General features: G+C 39.7%; 1 protein-coding gene across 1 annotated transcript in view; it reads right to left on the bottom strand.

Annotated features, from left to right (window-relative positions):
- LOC129775194 (thioester-containing protein 1 allele R1-like) overlaps positions 1–20,857 on the bottom strand; it is a 28,046-nt gene extending 7,189 nt beyond the window's left edge. The window contains exons 1-5 of the mRNA XM_055779579.1: positions 20,631–20,857; positions 4,346–4,532; positions 3,925–4,287; positions 3,470–3,797; positions 3,115–3,401 (exon numbers count right to left, since the gene is read on the bottom strand). Coding sequence (XP_055635554.1) covers positions 3,115–3,401; positions 3,470–3,797; positions 3,925–4,287; positions 4,346–4,532; positions 20,631–20,725 — 1,260 coding nt within the window. The 5' untranslated portion in view covers positions 20,726–20,857. The remainder of the gene's footprint in view (positions 1–3,114; positions 3,402–3,469; positions 3,798–3,924; positions 4,288–4,345; positions 4,533–20,630) is intronic.
- Between the last annotated feature and the right edge of the window lie 1,511 nt (positions 20,858–22,368).

The following is a 22,368-nucleotide window of genomic DNA, read 5'->3' as shown; positions in this document are numbered from 1 at the left end:
CGCACTGACGAAACTACCCATGCAGCATCAATCATAGTAACCCACGAGTCAGCAGAAAAATTGGACAGCTCTATCAGCCGAACTCTAAAGCCATCTATACACTAGGCAACCTAAGTTGGAAAGCAACTTAACGAATCTGTCAAAAAAGTTGAGAACATGTGTAATCAAATGGGAGCATACACATTAGGCAACTGGCAACTTTGGTCGGACCAACTTTTTCGATTCAACTCAGCATGTCGAGTCGCGCGCGATTTGTGTCGGCGACCTTTTCGTTCAATTGATGTTGACATTTCGATTTCTGCGTTCGTTGAGTTTCGGTATTTGTCAGTTGCAATACCAAACATTGTTTCCAAAATTGAATTAGTTTACAAAAACACGAATGAAATGTAAGGATTTTACTCATTTGATATACAATTTCATATATTGTTTTATTGTTTTCAGGTGAAAATATTACGGAGCAAGACGCAGTTATTGTGGCGGTCGCTCTTCATACATTCGTGTGTATGTATGGATTCGGGGTAGTCGGTCACTTTAAAAACAATGAATCAGATCGTGAATTACGAGAGAGCACTCCGGTAAAAACATTGTTTCATTAAATAACTCGCAACTTTCCTGCCTTCTAGACCCGCATGACATGATTCACTAGAATGATGCATCTTCAATTAACACCGGATCTACGAATGAAATAGAGGGAGAGAGAACAGAACCATAGCTGAGCGCAGTCCCGGTGATGCTTCAATGGATGCTGATTTAACCACTACCGAGATCATGTCGGAGGTGATACATGAGAACATTACGGCACTACTGCGAGAATTTAACAAACATTCGAATTCGCTAGCGATAAAATGTTCAACATGAATGTTTCAATTTCATCATTTGTTTTTGTTTTATGTGAAATATTATTAAAGTCGCCTGCCCAAGAGCAACACGTTATATTTTCTTGTCTTTTTCATGCTATCACTAAATTTGTAGTGATGATGATTATCTGTTTCATGCAGTTGATTTGAATATTGGACTGAATTGGAAGCATTTTCTACACAAATGTTGTACTATAAAGCTGCTCGTTTTTATATCAATGAGAGTGTTGAAAAGTTACGTATATATTGATGCTTTTGATTTTATTTCTTTTCGTTCGAATTAAGGAAAAATCTAAGCAAAACAGATTTTCTGAAAACAAACTGTTTTATTAATAATTCGCTTTCCATATGATTTCCTGGGGTAATTGAAGAAAAGACATCTCAGCTAGCGTAATGACGTGTGATGCATGATGACGGATGAAAATGATTTTATCACGTTTGAGTTGCCTCAATGTGCAGAGCTGAGTTGGAGATCCGATTGACATCGCCAACATAGATCGGGTTGCGGTTGCGTAATGTGTAGATGGCCTAACCGTGATGGCGAAAACAGTGAAGCTACTCCGTTCAGAAAGTGCGCCGTCAAAGAGCGGTATAGAGGGCAACGAGCGAGCAGATGAACTTGCCAGGAACGGCTCAAACTCACCATTCACTGGTCCAGAACTATTGTGTGGACTCTCCGACTGTGTGTTGAAAAGCGAGTTGAGAAAAATGGAAAGACGGGGAAGTGACAGCCAATTGGATGGCTGTAAAACTTAAACAGGCGAAAAAATTTATTACGCCGAGTATTAAAATTACTCAACAGCTGCTAAGCCTTAATAAGAAAGACTTAAGCACATTCACTGGTCTTGTAACAGGGTTTTCCGGCGAATCGCGACGTGGCGGTGGTGCTTCGATGTGAGGTTTATTTCACACCCCAAGTTCCACGAGAAGGTGCTGAATTTTTTTATTTTATATATATTTTAATATTTTGCATAGGGTATATTATCGTGCAAATCAACATTTCGCAGCAAGTTCCGAATGAAAAATCGAGGTAACTATTTTTATTGACACTCAAAATCATACGTTTCGCCTCGTCTCGTATTCAAAAAAAAACTAATTCAGAGTGTCGATTTTTGACAAATTTTTTTTCTTCGAGATGACACTAGATCTCGACGTTTCATGCAATTTCAAGACATTTGAAATCAAAAAAAATCTTTTCGAAACCCCCGATTTCCAAGGGTAATATTTCGATTTTCAAAAAACTCAATCTTCGACTGCTTTGCACCACTCTCCCTTAAGTCGGATTGAGCTGATATAGGGTGTTCTTTCGAGGCGGTGAACATTTTTATGTGGTAACTTTTTGAAATTCGAGATGATCATTTTCATTGGCACCCTACGAGTCACTCTACGAAAAATGTAACGAAAAATTAAGAGATTTCAAATCCATATTACACAAAATCGTTATTACCATATATGTTACACTATATGTCATTTGATAGCAAATTTATAAGGCAATTTTTTTTATTATGACAAAAACAGTGAAGATAGCAAAATAAGTGAACAATATAGCAAATGAAGTAGGTATGTTTTCAAGATTTTACTCGTTGCTTGTGCTGTGGAAGAAGAGCAACAAACAACATGTTTGCAAACAATTAGAGCAATTTATGAATGGGATAAACAAATAATTTTCTAGTAGGAAAGCAAATTGAAACAAATGTTTTGTCGTTGCTTTCAATCCATTGTTTGGCCTATTGCGTATACGTGTTATCGTGATAACCATTACAAGAAATTTCAAAAAAAAATTTGAAAAAAATATGCCGCCCTCTAGTTCAAAGCCATGAAAATAATAAAAACGAATACAATCATTAATTACAAAAATAAAATTAATTCCATTTGCAACTTCAATATTTTTCAATGAAAGGCTAGCTCATTGGCTTTAATTTGATATATCGATAATCTAAATCGGTTCAGTGGTTCAAAACTTATGAATTTTTGAAAAATACATTTTTGCGAAAAAGGGGAAAAAATTGATTAAAAAATACGGTTCCAATGTTTTGCGATAAAGAACAAAATTACCACATTTGACGAAAATCTAAGAACCACTATATCGGTTTGGCATGGAATGGCTGTATATTCCATCTTCATGCGTTGATTTCTCGCGAAGTTACAGCATTTTATATATCACTCAAATATTTCGACTTAGCACTCTGTTTTTCCATGCTTTGTTTTGACGAGTATAAGAGACCTGTCGGAAAATTGGTATTTATTAATTACTGACCTTTATAACTAAGTGTTCTGCATTCGCTGGTGGTTCCAGCTTCAAATTCGTCATACCACGTTGATCGAGCGCTCTAATTTCGACTTCATCCTCCAAGTCTGTTCCTTCATAACGGATCGTGACTTCGACTTCCGATCCTTCAACCGCAGGTTCACCATAATGGTCATTTACCGATAAATCTATTGGGAACGGTAAACCCGGTCGGAACAATGGCGTAGATTTTTTTAATGTAATTTTGTAGGGCCGCAGAAACACAGGAACGAGTTCGGTAATGTTTATCGAACGATCTATGAATCAAATCAACAATAAACAGTCACGTTAATATATTTCCTCTCGTTCGTTTCAAATTACTTACTCGAGAATGCTTCCATCACATCTACCTTCAAAATGACATCCTTGTACCCTAGGGCATCGTCATCGATTGTTACTGGTCTTTTAAGCTTAAACTCAACATCCGTGCTGCCTGTGATGTTTACGGTTGTCGTGAAGTCCGGCCTTCTATTATCTGGGTCAAGATAAATGTCCACCTTGGCGGTACCGTCGACTGGCTCGCCAAATGTGTAGCCCGCATCAACCCTTATTGAAATAGTTTTCTCCTCAGCCAGCGGAACCTTCGAAGGATAAGCCTTAACAAAAAATTTCGACAGTACGTGTTTTCGCAGTTCGATTTTTTTCGCCACCGTCTGAAAGCGTAAATATAAATATCTTACTGGTCTCTAATCCTCATCCTAAATGCTTTTTTCTATCACACAAACATAGCTCAAGGTAATTTTTAGCTAGCTATTTTGCACGGATTTTTCTCATACTTACATTTGGACCAGCAGTTACATTCAAAGTCCAGTCCCCCAGAGGAGGTGACGACGCCAACTGGAAAGCTGATTCGAATACTCCTTTGTACAACGCTGCAAAGGGCCATTGCCTAATAGATATACCATCTGGATCCGTGAGACTAACTTGAACAGTTTTAATATTCTTTACTGGTCTGGTGTCAATATCGATCACCACGACACGGAATCGCATCATGTCACCGGGATTGTAAACCGGTTTGTCGGTTTGAAGCAATATGGACGTGGTCTTGTTCTCATATAAAAGATCAACTTCTTCACTGAAGCCTAAAGCTTGATCTACGCTCTTGATCGATAAACTGTATTCGCCATCCGGAATATCACCTACCTGTTGAAAAAAGGTCCGGTATTCAATCTCTGTTAATATTTTTATAGAAAATTCCAACCTCGAAGGCTGTGGCTCGTCCTGTCTTTCTGGGTACAGCAACATTGACTCTCCTAGTGTATGCATTGTTCCCATTACTAATTCCCTGTAGTATTACCTCTAAACGGACGTTGTTTGGCAAAGAGTTACTAAATGCAACAGTGTACGTATTATTTGGACGTATTGTTTTCGGTCCTATAACTGCAAACCTGAAATCATCAACAAAGAAGCAGTTGAGGATTGGATGAATGACGATTGGGAAATTTTGGGGCTTATGACCCATATTTATGTTAACTAATCCTAGTTTATTCTATCGACGTTCTACCAGTCTCCAGGAAAATCCACAAAGCCCCGAAAGTTCCTCTAAGCGAGTTGACACCTTTATAAATGTTTCGCTGCGATATAGTAGGGTTGGCCGTAAGCTTCACAAGCCGCATTATAAAAAAAGAAACAACGAATGTGTTAAGGAATCAGATTAATATTGTACCTCATTGTGAACATATAACAAGAGTAGAATATCTCAGTTCATTTAAAGCAACCTATGAACCACTGAAAATAGCATAATCACAGCAAACGCTGATTGAAAATTGTAACGAGAAAAAATTGTTAAACTATACCCCAGTCGTTAATATAGAGTTGATGAAGACGGTCAAATAAATGTTCAGTAGCCGTTCAAACCCCTGTTTCACCGCGTAGTGATAGTCGCAAATTCGAACATAAAATTTGGTCCTTCGAACCGGATCACTTACGCGCGTGAATATTTCGTGAACGGTTTAAAAGAACAGTTAAATCGTGATCGTGAAAGCGTGAAAAAAAAATCACTCGAATCAATCGTAAAATTGATCCGAAATATAAACTCGAACTGTTTTTGAGTGGAAAACTCACAGTGCTACGAGTGAAAGTTCTCGAAAGACGTGAAAATTTAAAAGTGATTCCGCATAGTTCGGAAAAAATGTAAATTTTTACGAGATAGAATTGGCAGTTTTCTACGTGAAAATTAGATTCGTACGAGCCCTTCGCACACCGTCTATTTCGTTGGCTTGGAAACGCTATTGTTGACTTGAGTTGGCTTGGAAACACTATTGTTGACTTGAGTTAGCTTGGAAACGCTATTGATGACTTGAGTTGGGTCATCGTTCTTCTGGCTGGCTTAGGTTGCTTTTGACGGGCTGGACAAAGGAGGTAGGAACAACTAAATCGAGACTCTAGACGCACTGTAAGTACGCATGCATGATAGCAGCATGGATGCTGTGGATTTTTACTGATCAAATAAAATTGAAATATCGAGTGACGACTTCCATACTGTAAATTGAGCAGTGAGTTTATAACACCGGTTTGGGCTCAGTCTCGGCGTATTGGAATAAATTTGTTCATCGTAGGCGAAGTGGTGGTGGTGCAACATTTTGACGAGAATTTCGTTTGCGAGTTAGTTTCGTCGGTCGATTCTGAGGATTTTCGTAATATTTCATATCCATCAAGATGGCACCAAATTTGCGTAGTCTGTCTTTGTCAAGAACGTTTTTGCTTTGATACGATGAACAACCTTCTAACCATGATTACTAACTACGATGAACGAAGAGATAAATTATTTCTTGATGGATGGATGCAGCGTTTGGAGAGAAACTTTGCTGATTTCCAGTCGAATCGATTGCAGATGGAGTTGCTCGAGTACCAGGAGGAAGATGCTGCCGCAGCTGTATGTGATGAGAAGGGTATAGAAGAATCCGAAGTGAATTCGAGAGAAATTACATGACGGTGTATGGGTTTATCGCATCTAAACTTAAACCAGAAACTACTGCATCTTCTTCAGGTCAAATCTGCGTGGAACCCAAAGTTACAGTAACTGATTCATCATTCGCTCGAATAAGGTTACCAGAAGTGAAGCTTCCCACATTCGATGGTACTCTAGCAAATTGGCTTACCTTTCGTGATTCATTTGTGAGCCTGATCGATTCCAACCCTCAACTGAAACCGATTGATAAATTTTCTTACCTGGTCTCCTCTCTCTCTAAGGAAGCAAAACGGTGATTGAATCCATTGAAATCACCGCAGTGAATTACTCAGTAGCTTGGGGGCTACTTGAGAAGAGGTTTGACAACAAAAAACTTATTGTGCGGACATACATTGAGTCTTTGCTTTCGATCGAACAAATGCGTAAGGAAAGTTATGAATCATTAGCGCATATCATCGATGAATTTGAAAGAAATTTGAACATGATTCAGAAGATGGATGTGAAAACCGAAGGGTGGAGTGTTTTACTCGGCATATGCTCTGCGCGCGCTTGGATAGCGCAACGCTGAAACAGTGGGAACAATATCACAACTCTACCGAAGTACCAAAATACGAGATTGTTATCGAGTTTTTACGCGGACACTGTTCTATTCTGCAGTCTTTGTCGTCGTCGAAGCCCCGTACCGTAGACCAACCCAAATCAGAACCAGTTCGGTCTCCGAAGCCGAAGTTTATCCATGCTGTCATCACTAATTCCTCATCGAAAAGTTGTCCGTTCTGCTCACAGTCGCCGCATTCGCCTTTCCACTGCGAGACTTTCCGAAAACTTCCCGTTTCCCAACGATTCGAAATTGTGAAGAAAAATTTGTTTGCATAAATTGCTTCTCGTCCTCTCACCTCGTTAGACAATGCCAGTCCAGTTGCTGTAGAGTGTGTGGACAAAAACATCATACTATGTTGCACCAAAATGCCACACTTCGTTCGTCGGATGCCACTCCGAATCTGAAATCACCAACAACACCCAACCAATCTCAGTCCACTCGCAATAGTACAAGTGCACCGCTCCAGTCCGCCCCGCCCCAATCTTTGCAACCACCAAACGTTGTGATTTCGCCAAATTGTAACCCATCAACCAGCCATGTGTCGACTACTCTCCTCGGTAGCGTTCGTACTGTTCCGCTGACTGTTCTACTGCAAACCGCAATGGTGGAGATCGCTGATAGCAACGGCTATGCTGTGTGGGCTCGTGCTTTATTAGATCCTGCGTCGCAGCTGAACTTAATGACAGAGCAGCTGTCGCAGAAACTGAAACTACGACGTATCAAAACACATCAAGAAATCGGAGGTGTGGAAAATGCCATTGTCGTTTCTTCGTACGCTGTTGACGCTCGCATAAAATCACATTGTTCTAATTTCCTCACGGATATCTCATTCCACGTACTACCGGGCATAACTCGCGAACTTCCTGCGAAGGCATTGTGTACCCAAGCGTGGAATATACCAGTCAACGTCGTTCTCGCAGATCCTACCTTCCATCAACCTGGACCTATCGATATGATTCTAGGGATGGAAGTCTACTACGAACTCGTCGAAGAAGGTTAGATTCGTCTTGGTCCGGATCTACCGGTGCTGCAAAAAACCGTACTCGGATGGGTTGTTTCCGGCAAGGTTGGCGCATCATCTTCACCCACAATTAGTTTCGTCCACGTCTGCAGTATCAATTCACTTGAAGAGCAGTTGTTACGCTTTTGGGAACTAGAGTCGTGTCAATCTCATAGCACTTTATCGGTAGAAGAAACGCTTTGCGAAGCACATTTTGCTGCGACAACTACTCGGAATGATTCGGGACGATTTATAACCCAGCTTCCAAAAAGGTCGACCGTCCTCTCGAAACTCGGAAATTCTAAGAAAATCGCCAAACGACGTTTCCTCGCTTTAGAGCGACGTCTTAACGCTAATCCACAATTGAAGAAAGCCTATTCAGACTTCATCGAGGAGTATTATCTGCAAGGTCATATGGAGGAGATAGCCGAATCGGAAGACCTGGACCCCGAAGTTCCATCGTATTATATGCCGCATCACTGTGTCGTCAGACCTGACAGCTTGACTACCAAACTACGGGTAGTATTCGATGCTTCATGTGCTACAGACAGCGGAGTATCCCTCAACGACGGATTGATGATTGGTCCCGTCATCAAAGACGATCTGGTATCCCTTACTCTACGTTTTAGGATCCCCAGATACGCGATTGTGTCGGACATTGAGAAGATGTACCGGCAAATCCTACTTGCTTCGCGCGACCATCGGCTTCTCAAGATCTTCTGGCGAGGTTCTCCGTCAGAACCTCTGCGAACCTTCCAACTGACGACCGTTACATACGGTACTTCTTGCGCTCCGTATCAGGCAACCAGGTGCTTACATGAAATCGCTAAAATCGGAGAAGCCACATACCCAGAAGCATCCAAAGTCATATCCAGAGATTTTTATATGGACGACCTACTAACCGGCATTGATGACATCCAGGAAGACCAGCAGCTGTGTTCCCAGTTGTTGTATTTGCTTCAGTCTGCGGGATTCTGTCTCCGAAAATGGTCTTCGAACTGTCCACAAGTTCTCGAACACTTCCCAGCAGATTTACGTGACGAACGAACAGTTTTCGACTTGGATTCCTCCTCCGCTCCGATAAAAACGCTAGGATTGAAATGGCAGACTACCACTGATGAATTCCTCTTCGACGTACCCAAATGGAACGATACAGCTTTAATCACAAAACGGATCGCGCTGTCGGATGCTGCCAAATTATTCGATCCGCTTGGGCTTGTCGGTCCGGTAATCGTACAGGCAAAAATCTACCTCCAGGACTTGTGGCGAAGTCAGAAGCAATGGGACGAACCTCTTGACAACGAACTACAACAGCGATGGCTCGAATTCCGGAAAAATCTCGACGCTCTCCGAAACCTTTTTGTTCCTCGATGGGTTGTACCAGTCGCCAAACCGGTGTCGATCGAAATGCATGGATTCTGCGATGCATCGAAAAAGGCATATGGTGCGTGCATCTACCTCCGTGTCCTAGCTGAAGATGGATCAGTCTACGTAAACCTTCTCACTGCAAAATCTAAAATAGCTCCTCTGGGAGACTCTCGGAAGCAGAAACGAGTCTGCTTACCTCGGTTGGAGCTTTCGGCAGCACTGCTCCTCGCACACTTGTATCAAAAAGTGCAGAATGCAATCACAATCGTGACGAAGGCATTCTTCTGGTCGGACTCAACAATTGTCCTTCATTGGTTGTCAGGTACTCCGTCTCGCTGGAAAACCTTCATCGCAAACCGGGTCTCGGAGATACAGCACGCAACGGCAGGTGGCTTATGGGCTCATGTTTCAGGCTCTGAGAATCCTGCAGATATTATTTCTCGGGGAATGGATCCCGAACAACTCATATCAACACAGAATTGGTGGCACGGACCCGACTGGCTAATTAATCCTTCTCGCTTTTGGCCTGCTTTCATACGTACATCGGACGCAGACTTCGTTTCAGAAGACCTCGAAGAAAGATCTGTTGCTCTAGCCGTCCAAACAATTCCACCAAATCCCATATTCGCTCTACGTTCATCGTACACAGCCCTCCACCGTTTAGTTGCGTGGGTTCGAAGATTTACATTCAATGCGAAGCCTGCTAACCGTACACATCGTCGATTAGGTCTTCTCAACGCAGCAGAACTCGAAGAAGCGTGCAAGTGTCTAGTTCGAATTGCACAACAAGAAGACTTTCGAGAAGAATTCACTTCGTTGGAAAACACGGGCGAGGTGAAACCAACGTCCAAACTGAATGCGCTTACACCGTTTATCGAAGAAGGCATCCTGCGAGTTGGTGGCCGGCTGCGGCACGCAAGAGTTTCTCCAGCCCGCAAACATCCTATGATTCTGCCATCAAAACACCCGTTTTCAGAACTAGTTGCTCGATACTACCACCAGAAAATGCTGCATGCAGGACCGCAATAACTAATCGCATATCTCAGGGAGAAATTCTGGCCTTTGCGTGCTCGGAATCTCGCGCGCAGGATTGTACATTCCTGTATCAACTGCTTTCGCTGTCGTCCAAAGCTCCAACAACAAATCATGGGCGATCTTCCGACTGAACGTGTTTCTCCCACGTTGCCATTCCTGCGCACAGGTGTCGATTTGTGTGGGCCTATATATTTCCGCTATCCTCAACGGAATTCGCGTCCCATCAAAGGTTATGTGGCAGTATTCGTCTGCCTTTCTATCAAGGCAGTTCATATCGAACTCGTTGGAGACCTTTCAACGGCATCGTTCCTTGCTGCTCTCAGACGATTTATCGCACGTCGAGGAAAACCAAGGCTTATCGAGTGCGACAATGCACGAAATTTCCGAGGTGCTTCTCGGGAAGTGGCAGAATTGGTCAAGAAGCTCAGTGACCAGCAGTTGCAGAATGACGTCATCCGTTCGTGTGCCGACGACGGCATCGATTTTAAGTTTATTCCTCCTCGTTCCCCGAACTTTGGTGGACTGTGGGAAGCAGCCATCAAGTCATTCAAAACCCACCTTAAATCCACCCTCGGAAACACTATCCTGACGGCCGAACAGCTAACGACGCTACTAGCTCAAATCGAGAGCTGCATGAACTCTCGACCCCTCACCCAGTTATCGGCTGACCCTGATGACCTCGAAGTCCTGACCCCAGGACACTTCCTAATCCATCGTCCACTCGCAGCGCTTGCTGAACCGTCATATGAAGAGCTACCTTTCGAAAGATTGGACCGCTGGCAGCAAGTTCAAGAGTTCCTTCGTCGACTTTGGAAGCGCTGGGCGACGGAATATCTTTCCGGACTCCAGCCAAAAACGAAATGGACCCGCAAGAAGGACAACATCAGCATCGGAACCTTAGTTCTGGTGAAGGACGACGGATTACCACCGCTCAAATGGCGTTATGGCAGAGTAACCCACATATTCCTGGGTGACGACGGCAACATCCGTGTCGTCGTAGTGAAGACCAAAGACGGAGAGTATAGGCGCGCAATCTCCAAAATTTGTGTGCTGCCCATCGACCAGTCAACACCACCTGCCGCGAACGAAGCTGCGGGTGACCTCTGAAGCTCATCGTATTTTGCATCGCAGTGTTTCCACTGCGCACCGACCGGAGGCCCACGGGCCTCCGGATGTTGTAAGTAAGTTTGTTAATGAATTTTCAAAAAACTCAAGAATTTTTTTTTCTCCCACCATGACTGACTGACGGATCCGTGCTCAAACGCGGGAGCACAAGCGCTACGACCCACAACCACTGCGCAGGCGATTCGATCGACAGATGACGTAACAGGCAGGATGATCAAATGAAGCAGATGAGCGACAAAACAACAACGACGAGAAGAAAATCTATGGAAGAGCAGACAAACGTTAATTCGACGCTAACAGCTGATCGATCGGGATCGTCAACTACCACAGCCCAGATGAACCACCTCGGGCGTAAACAAGAAAGCGAAGAGTCACGTGGTTGGAGACAAAGTAGTCTGAAAGAATTTAACTATCGTTAGTAATGAAATAGAGTAGATAGGTTAAAAACGAAGTTTTTAACGGCGGGCGGCATATGTTAAGGAATCAGATTAATATTGTACCTCATTGTGAACATATAACAAGAGTAGAATATCTCAGTTCATTTAAAGCAACCTATGAACCACTGAAAATAGCATAATCACAGCAAACGCTGATTGAAAATTGTAACGAGAAAAAATTGTTAAACTATACCCCAGTCGTTAATATAGAGTTGATGAAGACGGTCAAATAAATGTTCAGTAGCCGTTCAAACCCCTGTTTCACCGCGTAGTGATAGTCGCAAATTCGAACAGAATGATACACGAAATTTTGAAGATCGGTTTTTTTTTGTGAAATCATAAAGCCGATATAAATAAAAAATTAATTATTTAATAAATAAAACTAAAAATAGTATGTGCAGAGGAACGATAAATGTCAATTATAATTTGCACTAAAATTTGAGAACTACTTGTAAAGATCTTCTCTCTCGGCACTCAGAAGAGCTCCTTATAGGGAGAGACACTGTAAATCAATATACAGTACAATAAAACAGGGGAGAACTTGTCCAAAAAGAGCTTTTGTGGATAGTTTTTCTACCAACACGAATGAACAGACAGGACAGGAGTTCAAGGAAGTACTACTGAATCATTCACTTGTGTTTCTGCACCGAACCACCGTGATGGTTGGGTATTCCAACAGGTCAATGCTTCATAAAAGTCGGAAGACCTTCACAGGAGAGTTCATATTGCCAGTCATTTAAACAAACTATATGCATAATTTCTAACGAGCTCTTACACATCTCTAGAACCTGAAAAAATATCGAGTGGTTCTAACGTTCTGCCACTATGTGTATATATGTAGGGTGCCAATGAATGTATTGGAATAATCGACCCCTACATTTCAAAAAGTTACCCCATACAAAATATTCACCACCTCGAAAAAACACCCTAGCCAAATATCAGCTCAATCGGAAGTGTCGCAAAGCGGTCAAAGTTTGAGTTTTTTGAAAATCAAATAATCAAAGGAAATCGGAGTTTTCGAAAAAAAAAGTTGATGCTAAATGTTTTCAAATTGCTTGAAACGTCGATAATTACTGTCATACGATTTTTTTGTCATCTAAATCCCGAAATTCAATTTTTGATAATCTTTCGGGTGATTCTAGGGTTTTCAAAAAATCGAAACTTTGACGGCTGTGCGACACTAGTAAATAAAGTTCGAATGAGCTGAAATTTTGAATATGGTATTTTTTTGTCGGAATCAACATTTTACAGGAGGTCCCATTCGAAAATTCGAAGGTCACTTTTTTCTCATGTATTCATTGGCACTCTAATGTGCATAATATGCACAATGCAAAAATTAAAAATTAATATTTTTCTCTAGAATATTTTTACGCAATTCTCGCAGCAGGAATTGTCTTTCCATTGACAATCCTTCTTCCTCAGCCCAAGTAATAACTCGTTTCGATTGCATATAAGACTGTTCCATTTGAATCCCAATTTTCGAACTCTTCATCCTTCAACCTGATGTAGTCTCAAAACTGCTGAAGCATTCGCATCCTCGGCAGTCGAAAATGTTGACTGTGCTATCGACGATCAGGGCCTCAAACTCCACATCCTCGTCGTGTATGGTATTGTCCTGGTCAATCAATTTCTTCAGAAATGAAAGTATGCATTCTTTTATAACCGACAACGGGCTATGAGCATTTTCCATGACATGACAATGGAATCAGCCGGTACCTTGTTTCAAGCTACCTCGGCTACCCAAAAAATAGCATCCCTAATGTTGATTCGCTTAACAATGTCATCGAACACTCCTTGGCATCCAATAAGCTCGCGCATAAGCTTTTGCCTGTAGATGGACTTGACCATTTGAATAATACCGTTTTGTCTCATACTCCTAACAGTCTCAAATTCCGAACACTTCATTTTTAAATGTAAATTTACTAAACTTTTATGTTATAAATAATTGAATATGGAAAACACAGAGATTCTTTGAAGTATAAGCTTCATTTTGACATCATTTACAGGTGTCGATACAGCCTATAATTTATAATATTAGGCTGTCAAAAAAGTCCTGTGGTATTTTTTTTGAATTTTCATTTGTTCATTAAATTAGTTACAATCATCTGTTTTAAGTCAAATATGCGCCGTTTTGTTCGATGACTTTTTCCCAACGAGATGCCAACTTCATAATACCCCTGTTATAGAAGCTCGCTTCCTTATTGGCAAAAAAACTCGGATAGCCAATTTTCACAGGCCTCTTTTGTGGCTAACTTCTGACTACCTAGCTCGTTCGCCATGGACAAAAACAGGTGGTAGTCACTTGGTGCAAGGTCCGAACTATACGGCGGATGCAAAAGAACCTCCCATCCGAGCTCCCGGAGCTTCTGGCGCGTCACCAAAGAAGTGTGTGGCCTGGCGTTGTCCTGATGGAAGACAATGCGGCCTCTGTTTAGCAAAGATGGCCTCTTCTTCATGAATGCTACCTTCTACCCACTTTTCATCGCCAGTCACCATCCGCTTCAGAAACGGGTCGATTTTGTTGCTATTCAGAAGCGATTCACATGCGTCGATACGGTCAAAGATGTTTTTTTGAGTCAACGTGTGTGGCACCCATACATCGAGCTTCTTTGTGAATCCAAGCTTTTTCAAATGGTTAATAACGGTTTGATGACTTATCCCCAGCCCTTGGCCGATGCTACGGCTGCTACTATGCCGGTCTTTCTCGGCTAATTCAGCGATTTTGTCGCAATTTTCGACGACAGGCCTTCCGGAGCGTGGCGCATCTTCGACGACCTCTACTCCAGAACGAAAACGTTGAAACCATCGTTGTGCGGTGGAAATGGAAACTGTATCGGTTCCATAAACTGCACAAATTTGATTGGCAACTTGAGATGCATTTTTGCCTTTGTCATAGTAGTACTGTAAAATATGTCGGATTTTCTCTTTATTTTGCTCCATATTTGCGACACTATAACTCACGAACGACTTAACCAAACAAAACACTGTCAAGGACTATATTATAGCGCGCAAAAATACCTTTCCAACAAGCTATAGTATGACTCGATACAATGACTACAACTAGAACTACGCGCTTACAACGACACCTCGCGGAAATACCGTAGGACTTTTTTGACAACCTAATATAAAACATTTGCAAAAAAGTGACAGCCAAAACAAATGATAAAATGTTTGCGTTGGCCAATTCTGTAAAAACAAGCATTGTTAATTTTCAGTTTTTTATAATTTTTTCAACTATTTTGTTAGTTGTTTTCATGTTAAGTGCTAGAAATGGTAAGAATCTACAATAGATGGATGAAATAAAATGATATTATGATATAATTCAATAAAAAAACAAACATCGTTCATTTTCATGTTTTTGTAGTTGTTTCTACTATTTTGTTTGTTGTTTTCATATTAAGTGGATGTATGAACCTACAATAAATGGGTGAAAAAAAATGATGATTTATGCAGAAATCTTCATAAAAATTAATATTGAAGTAGTGTTCGCAATATGAATCTAGTTTCTACGAATGGTTCAAATTCCGAACACTTCATTTTCAAATGTAAATTTACTGAACTTTAATAATATAAATAATGAATAATCAAAACCCTGAAATTCTTTGCGTAATAGCCTCCACTTTAACATAATTTACAGGTACCGATACAGCCTATAATTTACAATATTAGGCATTTGCAGAAAAGTGGCAGTCAAAACCAATGATAAAATGATTGCGTTGGCAAATTCTGTAAAAACAAGTATTGTTAATTTTCATTTTTTTGTACTTTTTTCAACTACTTTGTTTGTTATTTGCATGTTAAGTGCTAGAAATGGATGAAATAAAAACAAGCAGAAATCTTAATTAAAATTAGTGTTCGGAATATGAATCAAGTTTCTACACATGACTCAAATTACGAACACTTCGTTTTTAAATGTGAGTTTACTGAACTTTAATGTTATAAGTAATTTAATATTCAAAACCATGACATTCTTTGGGTTATAGACTTCATTTTAACATAATTAACAGGTATCGATACCGATATAGCGCCCTTGGTCCCGAAACCATGTAAACTATAAAAAATAACTACAATCAATAATTACAAAGGCAAAATTCAATTTTTTGTGGGTATAACATTTTTCCAAAAAAGACTAGCTAATTGACTTTAATTTGATATGTTGATCATATTAATCGGTCCAGTAGCTTTTTTATCCCTTTTGTTTATTTTAGGCTCATTAGCATTTTAGCTGTAACAGAGCCGAATTTAAATCGTGTACATGTTTATCATATCTATAATTAGCACATTACACAGTTGCCATTTTTTCGGCGTTAGACTATTCCCTACTATACCATTGCATATGGTACACATTTACACAGTAGCCATTTAGGCGTAAGAGTTTTCTATCTATTCTTCCATTATCCAGTTGAACCGGACAGCGGAGACAATTGTTGATCATTGTTGAGTTATTTATAAAACAGCAGCCCGATGTTTCTTGCAGAGCAGAGCAGTTGTATGGACGAATCGATCTTTATTCGACCGTGGATCGATCTCCATCGCTGATGATTGTTGCGTGGACGTAGCTATTCTGTAACAACACAAAGATGGTCAATGAGGGCCCTGAGTTTTGAACTCACGATCGATCGCTTACTAAGCGAACGCGCAACCAATGTGGCTACGGAGACCCCCTATAGTCCAGTGGCTTAAAAGTTATGATTTTCTTTTTAAATTGCATTGTTGCTGTTCGGAATTTGAGACATAAGTGATTAAACATATTTTTAGTTTTTCACCATAAATATGTATTTGTAAATCCATTTTATTGTAGTCAAATGAAAAAAGGCTCTATTGTACCTAAAAATAAAATTAATTTCGCGAAATAGTACCATTTTGAGTAATAAAACACTGTATAATGGCCATGAAAGCTTAAGTGTTCGGAATATGAAACAAAACGGTATTTTGGTCCATGAGCCGTAAGAAGGCGATGAATATTTTTTTTCGATTTTCAAAACATTACCCCTCCTCCCAGGGAGCGCTGATCGATTTCTGGCTACGACACTGCAATATACAAATAAATCAGTGCAAATCATGATTATTTAAGTTTATCGAGAGATTTTCTTTTACATTTCGACATAGGACTATGTCTTTCATTTCTATATAGGGAGGTCACTCTACGAAAAATGTAACGATTCGTTAAGAGTTTACAAACGCATATCACTCGAAATCGTTATTGCAATATATGGTGTGTTATATACCATTAGACAGGAAATTTATCCAGCTATTTTTTGCTTGAAACACGAACAGAAAATATAGCAAAAAAGATAAACAATTTGACGTTTAAAATATGGTATGTTTTGTCGATTGTACTAACCACTCGCTTTCCTCCCCGACGCAAAGAGCAATATTTTTGCCTACAATTTGGCATTAGCTCACAATGTGAGTGATGCGATGTGTGTATTATGTTCCCCATATATGTCTTCTTTAGAAGCCTGCTTCATTTCCTCGAATGCATTTGCCCGTTCTCCTTAATATTTCCTATACATAAGCAGAACTTAGTACCCAATGAGATCTGTTCACTACAGCAGCTATACGAACTTCCCAAGAGAACACTACAACACTCATAGCAATAGGATACTCGAACCTAGGTCAAGTGTTCCGGACAACGTAGCAACGAAGGAAAAAGTGCTATTTTTATCCATTGTACATTTCTGTAATTAATTTGACTTAGGTTTATATTTATGTAGATCTTTATGTAGAACTATGGTTCTCGGAATAAATCCCTGCAGAAAACGACTGCCATAGAAACAACCACTTAGAAAAAGAGTAGCAGGCTAGAAACTTTGTGGCGCTGTATCGAATTTCAAAACAAAAATTAACACGTTGAGTGCCACGGTTTATAGTGATTCTATGGAAATTTTTAAACGTATTAGAATCATCGTTTCTTATCGTAGTGAAAGGTATTTTTGTTCGAAAGGGAATACTTATATAATTATATTAGTTACCTTTATTATCATATGTTATACTATCAGTCACCGGTGACTGACGTGGCAGTCAGCGTGTTAAAAGGGCAAACGTAACGCTCCGGGCGAACGCATGCCGTCCGTCGCCCGCTAACGCTCGGTCGGACATTGTTATTGGCTCATATCCTATGTTTCAAACAATCCGGGCAATCAGTGGAACACAGGTTTGCGTGCGCGACACCGCCGCTTCCAACGGCGGAACGGTGATGGACTCGGATCGCGTCAGTTTGGTGGCTTGAACCGCCTCGATTCCTTATTCTCGTTGAATGGGGACTTCGTCGAAGGGTAGTAATGGCTTTAATGGTATTTTTGTGTATGCAGAAGTTCATACAGGAAACGGTTTTTTTTCAGGACTTCCATTTGATGTATCAAAAGAGAAAAAATTACAAATTTTGAACAATGAAAAAAATCAATTCAAAAGCAATTACTACACACAATGACAGTCCTATGTCAAGATCTCGTCCATGCCCCTAGGCCCAGACCCATAAACTTATTGATTCGATTATCCGGATCATCATTATGATTCGATTATCCGGAAAATTCGATTATCCGGAGTAAAAAAAAATCAACATTCTAGGTAATCGAGTCCGATCTGTATTATGTTAAAAATCCTCAGCTGTTCAGAAAAAATATAAAAAAATATAGTGCCCTCTATCTTCAACCAAGAAAACTATGAAAAACTCAAACTAACTCAATCAATAATTACACAAACGAAAATCAAAATTTATATTAACGTTTTTATTATATTTTTAATTATATTTATAATATGTAATATTTTTTAAATATATTATTTATAATATTTTTTCAAAGAAAAGAAATCAAAGAAAACATCAATTTGATATATCAATCATCTAAATCGGTTCAGTGGTTCAAAAGTTGACTTCATAACTTCTTAATCGGTCCAAAACATCAGAATAGTACGGTGATGAAACAGCCGTTCGGTGGTCAATGATTCGATAACACTGAAGAAATTCGTGACGCAGTTACATCGAACTTCAAAAAGTTGGACGCTATGCACTTCGCACTCGGAATGGAAAAACTCGTGCCGAGCTATGAAAAATGCCTCGAACGTTACGACAATTATGTAGAAAAATAGAAAAAAAACGTAGATTACGAAAATCATTGTCCTACCTTTATCCTACCCTCATTTTTCCGCAATTTCTGAGGCACTGAAACTTATTTTTTGAACGACCCTCGTATAAATGCCTGTTCATTCGAAAAATGAGAAATAACTCGTGATACCCACTCACAATGTGAGTTAACGTCCGTATGTAGCAAAAAATGCTGGATAAATTTCCTGTCTAATGGTATACAAAATAACATATATCACAATAACGATTTTGCGTAATATGCGTTTGAAAACTCTTAATGAATCGTTACATTTTTCGTAGAGTGACCCCCCTATATAGAAATCAAAGACATAGTCCTATGTCAAAACACAGGAAAATTATCCAAAATATTAATTTTATTATTGGGGGATAAAAATCAGTCCTTGCCAGGATTATATCATATAAATGTTGGCCACGACCACGTGATCTTACTTTTCAGAGCTGCTATCCTCACCGAAAACACGTGTAATGTTGTCTTCTGGTGCTTGAAACAATAATTAAGAGAAAAAGAGATATGAGATAAATCGCACGATAAATCGCAATTCACTGACCCAAAACGAGAGAATAATTGCTCAATTAAAAATGTACCTTATTTGCTAAACACAATTTTTCGATAGAACAGAAAAAATAGATTTTCAACAGTGCATTGATTTTGATAATAAAATTAAATGATTTGTAAGCGTTGTTCGTTTGTAAGTCTTTCCATAATGAAATGGCGTAAATCAAATATGATCTGTCTTGTATTACAACAGATTGTAAGAGTGCATCCAAACCGATTGTTACGAAAAAACATCTCGTAAATCCATGATGAAATGACTGAGAAATAAGCGTTCAAATTGGTCGTTTTTCGTGACGCGATCGATATTCATTTTTTTAATTTGTACCCCTCAGATGTTCCCGAGAGACGAAATCCTACTTCGAAACAAACAAAGCCCGAGAAGCCGGCCGGAGACGAATGACTACAACTTACTGCAATCTGATAACATCAACATAGCAAAAACCACCAATCACGTTTTCCCGCACTTGGTCTAGATATTCTTGCTTACAAAATGTTCACCAATGAGAAACGAAGAACACCATCATTAAGCTCTGGATTCAAACTGTACCGATTGCAATGAATCCCTGAACGTTTACTTTCTATAAATCGCACTCCAGAACGATCGTAGCTGCTGAAACGATACTTCCTATCCACATACTTTTCCAGTTCCTTGGGTAATTCCCAATAACATGTCGAAAAGCTTACTACACATGATGCGAAGATGGTAACGTATATTCCTCTTGTAAATCCGACTTTACAAGAATTTGTTGAACTGATTTTCAGATAACTTGTATTGTAATAAACTGGTGTTCAGTAGTTTCCTCGACAGCAAGTGTATCCGAACATGTATTATGTAGTACTGAATTTCACTGGTTATTATCACACGGTATTCCAACCACATGTTACACTTGCTTGTAACATAAATAACATAATATGCAAACAAAAGTACTGAATTCTTTTTCGAATAAATTTAAAAACCATTCCGAATACATTTGGCTTATGATCAACTCAACAGTTACATCTTAACAGAAGTCATCCATATAATCCCGATAAATACTAATAAAAGATTATCACAATTTTTTATCGCTCTAACAATTAACACTGAATGATTATAAGTTTATTCCATTACATACGGTATACACGTTTATCAATTGAGAAACAAAAAAAAAGTTTATCAGCTGGGGGATTTTTATGCTATGAAATTCCATCAACATAGAAGTCCCCGTTGAACTCCACATTGAAACAAATACAAATACGATCATCGTTAGCCACAATCAACAGTTGTGTCTCCACGCGGGGAATTCTCGCTTCACGGGAATTCCCCCGGCGAGATTTCTTCGTGCATCAATATTAAACCACAGTGACTGACCCTTGACTCTGGCAGATCTGCACCAATAAGCCGCAGCCGAGCAGAAGCTGGAGGAACACCACTTTTCGCGATAGAAACCCTGCCGCGCGCGCCATTTCTTCTTCCGAGCTACCCGTTGTCGCTGTTGTCGTACCCGGTTTTTTTCTTTTGCTAATTTCCGTCCGCCACTTTTATAATTTGCGTCCGATCCTCGCGGTGATCGTCACTAGACTGATCGGTTCGACAGTACGGAAAGCATTTTAACGATGCATCCTTATCAAGTACGATTTTTTTTGTTACATTAATCTTATTATTATCATTTAGGGGTTTTTCGCTCATTTGATGTGTATGAATAGAACTCCTAGAATGAACTCGTTGATTAAAGCTTCAAGGTATTTATAACAGTTAATCAAAACATCACGCGGTGTCCGATGAAGATATTTGGAGTTATCAGACCAAATACAGAAGCCTTACTTGAACCACTGCGTGAGTTGAAATATCATGAAATTCCGATACGAGTCGTTTGAGGGTAAATTCTTCCCGGAGTTCAGATGGATTATCCGATTGTGACGCCATCCGTCTGTAATTCTAAACAAAAATATTAAATGAAGGTTAATTGATAAAATAAACAATCACTACGGTCATCAGACTGCATGATACTGATTCTGAGTAATCGCATATCCTCAGTACAAACAAAACTAAATTACCCACTGAACACAGGGTGCCATAAAGTTCGAAGACTGCCGAAGACAACCTGTGCCACCGAATGGAGTATGTCAACTAACCAACCACACATGTGCAAGTTATCTAACAGATACAGTAATAGTAGCCAAAAAGTCGAAAATGTTATTCAAAATGCTTATGCGCACAATTGAACAAAATCGCCATGGAGACATTTTTATGATTCTAGAGACCTGTAAATCATTTCATCATTTGCCTGTAAATCGGTTCATCATTTATAACAGTTCCACTGAAAGGTTTATAAGGTAACACAGTAAAATTATTTTTTTTTTTGCAAAATTCAATTTTATTATTCAACATAATTGCCTTCGAGGACGATACAGCGATTTAGCGATTTGCCACTTTTCGATTTTTATAGAACTCTCTCGGTTTTTCCAAAAAAGGCCTCAGTTTCGGTAATCACTTCATCATCGGTTTAAAATTTCGAGCATTCTCTTCAGGTCTGCGAACAGCAACTAGTCGCTGGGGGCCAGATCTGGAGAACACGGTAGATGCGGAAGCAATTCGAAGCCCAATTCATGCAATTTTTCCATCATTTTCATTGATTTGTGATTTATCCATTTTTTTCACAATAACAAAAGTTGTTTCACACTCAATGCTATAACTCACAAATTTTGACACGTATCCATTGAAAGATGGTGCTTTGTGATAGTCAAGTAGATTTTTGCAAGAGGCGCCATATAGACGTCGCCGAACTGTTACAGCGAATATATTGAACCAATTAAAGGATGTTGCGATCAAAATTTTGTCAATCAAGAATGAATACAAATTGATTACAGTGCTTTACAGTGCTTTCCATGAAAAGGCCTTTCTCAAGGCTGAAGTTTTGTAACATATACCCATTTCTGAAGAAGCTACTGTTCAATAGCTTTTCTCAAGACATGCACTTAATGTTAGGCTCCTAAAAATTAATCAGACAATTTGATATCAAGTTACGAAAAAATATAGTGAGTAAAAAAACTTTTGACGTGGGACTACGTCTAACCGGAGTATATGAGGGGTAAAATGAAAACCTTAA

The sequence above is a fragment of the Toxorhynchites rutilus genome, chromosome 3 (assembly GCF_029784135.1).
Source record: "Toxorhynchites rutilus septentrionalis strain SRP chromosome 3, ASM2978413v1, whole genome shotgun sequence".
In the NCBI taxonomy this organism is placed as follows: Eukaryota; Metazoa; Arthropoda; class Insecta; order Diptera; family Culicidae; genus Toxorhynchites; species Toxorhynchites rutilus.
This window is presented reverse-complemented; position numbering and strand designations above follow the sequence as displayed.